Below are 10,247 nucleotides of genomic sequence, written 5' to 3' on the forward strand. Positions count from 1 at the left end.
GGCTTAAGTATGTTCCTCTTGTATTTTGCGTCCCACAGAGTTTCATTTCAGTATTATTCTAAGCTTTCTCACCCGACATTTCCAAGCCCCTAAACCCTCCCCCCCTCCCCCGATCATTACATCACTCTCGATATTCCGAACTCTGCTTTTACCAACCTCTTCTTTATCCAATTGTACACCTTTTTAAGTCTTTTGCGCAACCAGCATGCTTTGCGACTAGATTTTCAAGACAGGCCTAATACGAGGTCGTATCGTAGTTCGCATTGCATGAAAATACCAAATATGGTCCTACAGCAAAACACCAACTACAGCAAAGCATGCCGGTTGCGTAAGAGCCTTTAAAGAAACACTCCAATGCTCCGTTTGTATAACTACGAAGGAGCAAGCCATATCCACGTTGTTTTGCTTTTGCAACCTGCAGTTATAACAGCGTCTATCAGCCAGGGTACCTGTCGATCAATGCTTCGTGTATGGATCATCAAATTGACCGCCAAATCAGACGTCAAATTAATATTCATTGTAAAACAATATATTATACACAAGTATTCACAACACGCTTTAGCATTGCTGTTCCACGTGCCTTAGAACACACACTGGGTGTTGTTGAACTCTCCTAACGTGTGTTTTGGGTATGCTTCAAGCGTTATAAGTACGAAGCTTAGCATACGGGACAAAGATATTGCTTCCTCGAGCGTCTGACTGGAAATTCGTAAAAATCTGAACGCCGTATTCTGTATCAAAGCGCCGGATTGGAATAACGAAACATTTTCAAGACACACCGTTTCAGGCATCTTCAAGGCCAATACATCATTTGTTACTTAGGTCAACCTTCAGAGACACGAATTTAGCGTGTTTTGAAAAGAACAGCCTATTGCATGTTATGAGGGGATGAACATTTTAATGGTATAACTTACTGGCAGCCAGTTCACAAAAGAGCGAAATTGTTGCAAGGGACACCGGATCGTCGATTCTAAAATTGGTTTCATTAGATTTAGTAGAATCTTGTTGAATCAGCTTCCTGTGGATTGAAGACGAATGAGAATAGAAAGATCTGTCGTAAGAGAAGAAACTTGTTGCTGGAAAGCAAACATCAAGACATAGCTGGAAACCATAAAGGGTCAGTAAAGTATACATTTGCTATCGCAGTTTTTATGTTCATTGCTATCACATTTCAGAAATCACAGATCGAACAATCTAGGCGTATTCCTTAGTTTTGTACGAGGGAATGTGCTAGCGGTTTAAAATACTCATAGAAATTTAACATCCTTAAAGGAAATCTGCTTGTACAGTAGATTTGCTAAGAAATAGTTGATTTGTTAATGGGTGAATGTTTAATCCGCAATTTTAGAATGTATCTTATTTTGCACCGTAAATCCTTAAATTGCCCCCCCCCCCCTCAAAATAGTCTCCCTCCTCGAATAAGCCCCCACCCTAAAGTTACAATTTGTCAATCAGTCCCTCCCTCTCGAATAAGGCCCCACTGCTACCGTAACTTCTCGAATTGGCCCCTCCTCGAAAAAGCCCTCCCCCCTCTCGAATAAGCCTCTACCCTAGAACTACAAATTGTCAATAAGCCCTCACTGCTACCATAAATTCCTCACTGCTACCATAAATCCCCCCTTGAATAAGCCCTCACTGCTACCATAAATTCTCAAATGGGACCCCTCAATTTGATGATTTTTGCCATCTGAGGTTGTTTATGGCGTTTTATTGAACTACCACAACAAATTCATATTCTTGGTAGTATTTAACTAAATGCTCATAAAGAAATTCCTACTAAAATAAACGAGGTCTTTAAGTAATGTCTTCTTAATGTCTACAATAATTTTATAAGCCCCCCCCCCCTCGTATAAGCCCTTGAATAAGCCCCCATTCAAAAATATCAAAAATAAATAAGTCCCCAGGGGGCTTATTCGAGGTTTTACGGTATATGAGATAGAATAGATGACTCTGGACTCGCCAGGTTTAGCTACATTGCTCCTTTGCATGACCGACGGCCTAATCATGCGTTTTCCATTACAGATTTGCAAAATGCCAAAGCGATTTGTCCGTGAATCAAAGTTCAGACACGTGTTTGGAGAACCGTTTAAGAAGGAAAATTGCTATGATGGAATATCGATCACCAAGAATGCATGGGACGGGAATTACTGCGCGGTGAACTCAAAGTTTGTTGCTGTTGTCTTAGAGTCACGTGGCGGAGGAGCTTTCATCGTTTTACCACTTCAGAAGGTAAACATTTTACGAATAATTAGCATTAATTATCATACGTATTCTTGAGTCTCCTTAACAATAGAAGTGAATTAATTGTGGGTCAAAGTTAGGCCAGACAGCTTCGATTCTCTTATGGCTTGAAATGTATTTCAAACGGCAGACAATGTTAAAGTTCCCTTATTGATTAGATGTCTTGAAGTGCTAAAAGTGTCTTTCCTCAAAATAATTATTTTCAAGCCAGACGCTCAGCGCTAAAACTCTGTTATTCGAGAATTTCAACTATAACTTCAAAACTTAACAGAAATACCAAAAGTTGAATCGAATAAATTAAATTAAGCATTATTTATAATTATTTTAAAGACTGGCCGAGTAGAAATTGGACACGCGAAAGTATCCGGACACAAAGGAAGAGTTCTTGATTTGCAGTGGAATCCATTCAATGAAAATCTGATTGCTTCTGCCTCGGAAGATTGCACTGTCAAGGTAAGCCTTTGTAAACAATTGCACGCTTGGGTTGATTGATGGTAAACCTTGGTAATTTGATGTTAACCTTGGTAAACTAATGTAAACTGCTAGTAATGTATCTTTACAGATCTATCGATTTACACCTTTGAATTAAACGCAATAAACAGACAATTGCATGCAAGAAATTTGAATATTTTCCATCGTGTTATTTCGGAACCTTATTCTGACGTTTTATGCTCTGAGGAGTGTCAGACAAAAAAGCTTTTAGTATGTCGTAAAATGTTTGCTTCTTTCAAAGCCATTTTCAAATTCTGTACCGCAAAAAAATTGTTCAAATTTGAAAAGCTGTGTCTATCGCCTTAAAGGCTCTGGTACAACCGGCATGCTTAGCGGCAGTTGCTTTAGAAATTTACTGTGTTTTGTATTGCGTTTTGAAATAAGGTCGCAAAGCATGCCAGTTGCGCCAGAGCCTTTAACTATCCGAACAAGTTATCAAAATCACTGTTATGTTTGAGGCACACTGACACTCTGTCTATTGGTCTACAAAACAATGGAATTTATCTGCAGAAACGATAGTATTTGTCTATAAAAGCAATAGCATTGGTTTACAAAAACGATGGTATTGGTCTACAAAAACAATATCATTGGTCTACAAAAACAATGGTCTTGAAGAAAACAAATATAATTAAACATGTTACTAAAGCTTCTCGTCTGACAGTTTTCAGAGTATAAAACGTCAGAACATAGATCGAATTCTGTACCACGTAAAGATTGTTTAAAAATAATGGTATTGGTCACCCAAATGACATGATTAATTTGTCCTAGATTTGGAAGATACCAGAAGATGGCCTAAAGAAAGACATGACTGATGCCGTTGTCGAGTTGCATGGACATCAAAAGAAGATAGGCATCATCGTCTGGCATCCATTGGCAAACAACATTTTAGCAACGGCAGGTTTCGACAAGAAAGTCATCGTATGGGATGTGGAAAGAGGAGAGCCCGCCATTGTTATCGAAGGACACAGGGATACAATATACAGCATGTGCTGGAGTAGGGATGGCAGTTACCTAGCAACAACGTGTAAAGATAAAATGATGAGGATTATTGATATTCGAAAGGAGGAGATCATCGCGGTGAGTTTTTTGGCAGCCATATTGGATTTTGCGCAAAACTGTTTTGGAGTGTTTTGGAGATAAACAACTGAGGGAATATGTGTGTCATCATAAACAAAATCTATTTTCTATTTTTTGGCTTTGAAAAATCACGAAATATCTCTAAAAGTGCGAAATTATATAAGTCTTAAACACATGGGAATCAATGTTTCTTACAGAATTTGAACGCAACGGTATAACAATCACAAAGTGCTACAGGCATTTTGAGGACATGAACAAGACTGAAGGGTGTGTAGTGATGAAAAAGTCACCCTGTAGTGGCCAGATCATCACATCAATCTACGCGATTTAGTTGCAAGAAAAAGAAACTTGTTTTTTCCTTTAAAATACGTTCTATATCTTTCATATTACTTGAAGGTCTGTCTACCAAAGGAATGTGTTCACCAATACGTATCGCTAGGCCCTCAGTTTCTGTTAATGCTTAATTTTTTGTGATCTTATATCTCTTTTTTGCTATAGGAACATATGGCCCATGATGGACCAAAGCAGTCACGTGTCTGTTTCATTGGCAACGACCGGCTGCTTACAACCGGGTTCTCGCGTTCTAGTGAACGGCAAATTGCACTCTGGGATATGGTAAGTTACGTCAAAGGCCAATTAGTTTAAACAATCTATTGTCTGGAACTGGAATAGCAGTTGAACATCAACCAGAGATCAGCTTCCAGTGAAGGAGAACTCTAAACAACGGTAACGGTCGCTGATTGGTCAAAAACAAGGAACCAATCAAGTGCCTTCCTTTCCTGCTTCTTTCGACCTGGATCTGGATATAAATTTCTGCATACCTTCAGTCAGTATCCGAAATTTATACTCAGACGGGTGTCGGTACAAAAACGCTTTAAAATCTTATGTTTTCCTTTACTGGCTGTTCGCATTTTTTTGTCCAGAACCACTTCCACCTCCAGACAAGAGATTCCGCCTTACCATTTATGTTATAAAAAGCATTTAAAATACACTCTGGTTGTATAAAATGCTGTGTTGGTAGTTGGATGTTTCATACTGTACAATACCTAGGCTATCAGAATGGCTGTTAGAATGATATTAAGAATAGGGGATTATGTGAGAAGATGGACATAATACTGTATAAAAGGCTCAAAGCTCCCACTTCTGATAGGCCTTGTTATCATCCTATTGAATTACAGGTATCTTTATCAATCAAGATTACTGCTAATTGTTCGAGCTTGATGCCGTAAAGGCAGAGCTGTACTAGCCTTGGTGTATGGAACAGAACGGCTCGAACTACGCAGAGAGAACGAGCATCAGGCGACTATTGTCGTATCTTTAATAAATGTGTAGTCTATCTTCAACTGTTGTTTACAATATATTTATCTTGTTATTTGTACAAAATTCTTTTGCAGAAAAATTTTGAAGAGCCACTCAATACAGTGGGCATTGATACAGGCTCTGGCGTCATCCTACCATTTTATGACCATGACACAAATATGGTTTACCTGGCTGGAAAGGTATTTTTCTTTATATCATTCAATTGCACCGCCCTGTCCTGTGTCCTGTGTCCTGTGTCCTGTGTCCTGTGTCCTATGTCCCGTGTCCTGTGTCCTATATCCTGAATTCTGGGTCCTGTGTCCTGTATCCTGTGTCCTGTGTTCTATATCCTGATTTCTGTGTCCTGTGTCCTGTGTTCTATATCCTGAATTCTGGGTCCTGTGTCCTGTGTTCTATATCCTGATTTCTGTGTCCTGTATCCTGTATTCTATAGCCTGAATTCTGGGTCCTGTGTACTGTGTTCTTTATCCTGAATTCTGGGTCCTGTGTCCTGTGTTCTATATCCTGAATTCTTGGTCCTGTGTTCTATATCCTAAATTCTGGGTCCTGTGTCCTGTGTTCTATATCCTGAATTCTTGGTCCTGTGTTCTATATCCTGAATTCTGGGTCCTGTGTTCTATATCCTGAATTCTGGGTCCTGTGTTCTATATCCTGAATTCTGGGTCCTGTGTCCTGTGTTCTATATCCTGAATTCTGGGTCCTGTGTCCTGAACCCTGTCCTGTCCTGCTCTTTTCTTTTTTCTTTATTTACATAAAATTGGTACAATCTTTAGCTTTACTCAAGCGAATTAAAATCAGCTAGTCTAAATTACCAACGCTAAATATAGTGTAAATCAAATGTATCCAATGTTTCTTATGTAATCCTTGCGACACAAGTAAAATTGAAGCATTTTGCTTCATTTGGAATTGAGTTCCATATTAGGCTACATCTGTATGACACTGTATTTAATCCATCTATTTTGTAATATGGCTTTGCTGTTTTGAATTGGGAGTTTCGTAAGTTCTATTCCAGTTTCGATAATAACACAACAGCTTAGTTTAGCTTGCCATTTATTACAGACAAACGAACAAGATTTTATCTTTCCCGAATCAACAACAGTCGATGGCGAAGAAATTTGGCTAAGAAGGGCAAGGCACGCACAAAGAAATGGATGTTACTATGGCATCATTTCCGTCCTTATGCTACCATTTGAGGGTTATTGTAAGAAAATACCATTTAAGGGTATTTTTTAACATTTTAGCTTTGACCCTCTTTGACCCTGACTGTAACCTCTGCTAGGCCATAATGAGAGTACCCCCTGGGGATTGATGGTGTGCCTGAATCTTTGGTGCACCATCGCCAGGCTATGCATACTGGGTCCCTGATTCAGACAACGTTTCTGTTGTTTAGTTTAAAAGCCTTGGCTTAAGGCATTTCAAGATGATAGCAGGATGAGTTCTAAATGTCATTCCTTTTAGGGAGATGGAAACATTCGCTACTTTGAGTTATCAGCCGAGGCTCCCTTCCTTCACTACCTTCATGAATACAGAAGCTCGTCTCCACAACGAGGCGTCGGTGCCATGCCAAAACGCGCCGTTGACGTTAATTCCTGCGAAGTAGCAAGATTTTACAAGCTGCATCAAAGCGGCCTTTGTGAGCCTATATCGATGATCGTCCCGAGAAGAGTAAGTTTTCTACACAAAGATATGTAAATGGAACATGCCATGCGCATGGGGGGGGGGGGAGTAAACAATAATATTTCCAAAGAGACCCTGTTTTGAAGCACCAAGTTCAAGTTCGACTTAAGGTTACGGTAAACGTTTTGAACACGAAAATTGGTTTTTTCTTCCTAAAGGCCAAACGGCTCAAGGAATCTGGATAAACTATATATCATTCGATGCACAAGATTATGGCGTATCTAGCCAGATAAAAAGTATTGGCAAATAATGTTCAATGTTATTTTCCATGCGAATTTACTGGTTAAAAAGTGTACCACCTTCAAAAGCTATTATGTACCCTTGCGTTTGAGTTAACAAAATCTGACTTAGACCAGCAGGAAGTGCAGGTCCTAAGCTACCAAAGTGTGTCTCAGATTTTTTAAATTCCTCCTCTTCTTGAAACTATACCCTGTCAAAAATTGGCAAATAATTGTTCCACCCTCCCGCAGCTGTATTTGGGTATAAAAGACGGACCAGAGAAAATAAAAAAATTTTGAGACACACTTTGTTTGCCCAGCGTCTGCCCTGGCCGTGTGCAAATTTTCGAGCCATTCGAGTGGTTCCTTGGGTACATAATAGCTTTTTCGTACCTGCATGTAGAGGAATTTCGAGTCCGGAGAAAACGGGATTTTGCTGATCGCACTTGCAAGATACACTCGTAAACCACAGTGTAATCCGGGTCAAGTCACTTGAAGATTTGAGATCAATAAGCCTGTTTAAATAAACACGGCCGTACATTGGATATATGGATGTGCCATGCGATATTGTAAATGAGACATGCGACTACAACCGCAAAGCAACGATAATCGGCTTAAAAGGTCAAGAGATTTTCAGGCCTCAACTAAAAGTTTTGATAAAGAAATTATGGAAACCTTCGTTTACATGGGATTTTTTCCACTTTCAAAATTTCTGTTTGTTTCAAATTTGGTGTCATTGTGTGCCTTGAAAGTTCGGCTACTTGAATGTGAAAAAATCGAAAAAATGATGTTTTCATCCAGCAAACGTTTACCGTAACCTTAAACAACTTGGCCCCTCCACCTTGAAATTTGTAGCGTAGGCCCTGATGCCTGCTAATAGTCATAGTTTTTTACACTAAATTTTTAGCGCATCTAAACTACTTAAAGGCACTTTGTCCCGTCAATCAACCGTTTACAGTTAAAAATAGGCTTGAAGCTCGTTCATGATTGATAAAACATAGAGAATTAGCCGATTGGATACGTAACAATAGCTCTATTGTTTCGTCCAACCAATAGGAAATTTGAATGGCCAGCGAAACAGATCGGGATATAGTGCCTTTAACTACCCTCTTGACAAGCCTTTCTTGGTGAAATCAAACACTTCAATACGGGTCAAGGAACCAATGAAAATATTTCTAGCTTTTCATTTCGTCGACAAAATTCTAATTAGGAAACTCTTAATGATTTTCAGTTGTTTTATTTTAAACAGAGCATATATTGAAAATAGCTTATTGCAAACCGTTTTTTGTTTTTATTCTGTACTAATATTTTTTTTTAATTATCATTATTAAAACTATTAAAATTATCATTATGTTCATTTCATTGTTCCTGATTATCTTCCTTACGCTTGTAATAGCTTTTTTGCAATGTCTGACTACCTAATTGCAATTAGCTAATTACAATTGCAATTGATAATGAAATGACTTTTTCGAATAAGCAAAGCTTCTGAAATATGAACGGGTTTGTAATTTCAAACTTCTTTTTCACCCAGTCAGATCGCTTTCAAGAAGATTTATACCCTTTAACGCAAGGCGATATTCCATCTCTTGAGGCCGAGGAATGGCTAAGTGGAAAAAACGCGGAACCAATTCTTATTTCCCTGAAGGAAGGGTATCAGCCAACAGAAAAACAATTCGTGGCTGTCAAAAAACAAAGCAACCTCGATATCATCGAAATGTGTCCTCAGAAAGAGCCACCAAGTAACGAAAAAGAGGTAATTCTTTAAGTTTTCATAGAGTATATAGAAGTAGGAATGAGTGGGTGGAGGAACTGCCATTTCTTATGAGATATGCCCAGATTCTTACCTCATAAAAATATTGTAATTTGGCCCTAGTTTTTAAACTTACAAAGGACAACATTTCTAGGTGATCTGTTATTTAGATGTTCTTTACAGTGCATTTTCTGCTTTTTAGTTCAAAATCGAAAACTTTCTAAATCGAATTTAAGCAATGTCGTCGCTTTGCCACTCTGTCTAATCTTTGTTGAAATTCGGCTCTCTCCACTGACAAAATCACTTTTTGGCGCAAAAAGAACCATTGTATTGATGGGCAAAGGAATTGAAAATGCTTCAACTAAGTAAAAATTAAACAAAAGTTATTTTGAATCCGTTTAGCACATTATATGAACTTTATAACCGATTACAAAGGATATTTAAAAATAAGGTCTTCAGCCTCCAGGAGCTATAAAATATCTTATGTCCTGTTAACTGTGTGACTGTTGTACAAGCCATTTTGTTCATCTTGTAGCTTCGAAAAGCATTCTATGAACACGAGGATGAGATTCGACGATTGAAAGAGCTCCTTCAAGCTAAAGATTTACGAATCCAACAACTGGAAAGACAGCTTTCTGACGAAATACACTAACACAGAGAATCAACAACAAACGATTTCACTGTCTGATAACCACTAAAGTCTTGAGAGCTTTGTGATATAATGCTAAAATAGGCCAAAAGAAGCTCGTCTTGTCGTAATAAAGCTGTGTAAAAATTGCATTTTCTAGGTCCTAACTGTTATTAACTCATCATGATGACGTAAAAACTTTAGTATTTTCGTAACAAAATCTGTAATCTTTTTAAACAAAGTTTTAAATTTTGATTAATGCCTTATAAAATTTAGTTAGTACAATAGATTTAATGCGATGCATGTTAATATAATATCAGAGCTCTTTGTTTGATATAATTTGATATTGAAGGCAACATTAGATGATTCTAAAAAAATTGTTCTTTGAAATGTTTTAGTTTCTGTGTCTGAGCTCCTAAGAGCAGAATTTACACGAAAAGAGAAAGTTTACAAAGGTCACCAACCTTTTATGAGCTATGACCTTTGACCTGACCTTTGACCTTTGAACTACACAATTCGACTGGTAGACTAATGAATAAAGGCACTTGAAAATCAAATATTTAAAAGCGAAAGAGGATATCCTGGTCTTTTTATGCAGTTTTAAATACAACCTTTGAAAGGACCCTTGACAAGACTTTCGACATGAACTTTGATCTTTGAACCTTTGAAAGAATTTTAGAGGTGGCCTTTGAAATTACCAATGACACTTGGCAGTCAAATGTTTTAAAAAGGGATACAAAAACTCCTTGTAGAATGCCAGACGAAACTAATCACGGCCTCTCGCGAACTTTCAGATATGACCTTTGACATAAACTTTGACCTTCAAACCAAACAGTTCTAGAAA

The 10,247-nt window shown here is 38.1% G+C and overlaps 1 protein-coding gene across 1 annotated transcript; it reads left to right on the forward strand.

Annotated features, from left to right (window-relative positions):
• The first annotated feature begins 591 nt into the window (after positions 1 to 591).
• On the forward strand, positions 592 to 9,790 carry LOC135690261 (coronin-1C-A). The gene is made up of 9 exons (XM_065207766.2): positions 592 to 1,117; positions 2,023 to 2,229; positions 2,572 to 2,694; positions 3,502 to 3,810; positions 4,309 to 4,425; positions 5,205 to 5,309; positions 6,589 to 6,795; positions 8,557 to 8,778; positions 9,311 to 9,790. The coding sequence occupies exons 2-9, from the start codon at positions 2,032 to 2,034 to the stop codon at positions 9,425 to 9,427; spliced, it is 1,398 nt and encodes a 465-aa protein (XP_065063838.2). The 5' UTR covers positions 592 to 1,117; positions 2,023 to 2,031; the 3' UTR covers positions 9,428 to 9,790.
• Positions 9,791 to 10,247: the final 457 nt, after the last annotated feature.

Source organism: Rhopilema esculentum, chromosome 1, assembly GCF_057945365.1.
Source record: "Rhopilema esculentum isolate cy_ngs chromosome 1, ASM5794536v1, whole genome shotgun sequence".
Taxonomy (NCBI): Eukaryota; Metazoa; Cnidaria; class Scyphozoa; order Rhizostomeae; family Rhizostomatidae; genus Rhopilema; species Rhopilema esculentum.

Bases quoted from the DNA above. Each gene is read 5' to 3' on its own strand.
- LOC135690261 (XM_065207766.2), top strand. From the start codon at position 2,032: ATGCCAAAGCGATTTGTCCGTGAATCAAAGTTCAGACACGTGTTTGGA. The intron at 2,695-3,501 runs GTAAGCCTTTGT...AATTTGTCCTAG, and splicing joins CGGAAGATTGCACTGTCAAG to ATTTGGAAGATACCAGAAGA. The intron at 4,426-5,204 runs GTAAGTTACGTC...ATTCTTTTGCAG, and splicing joins AAATTGCACTCTGGGATATG to AAAAATTTTGAAGAGCCACT.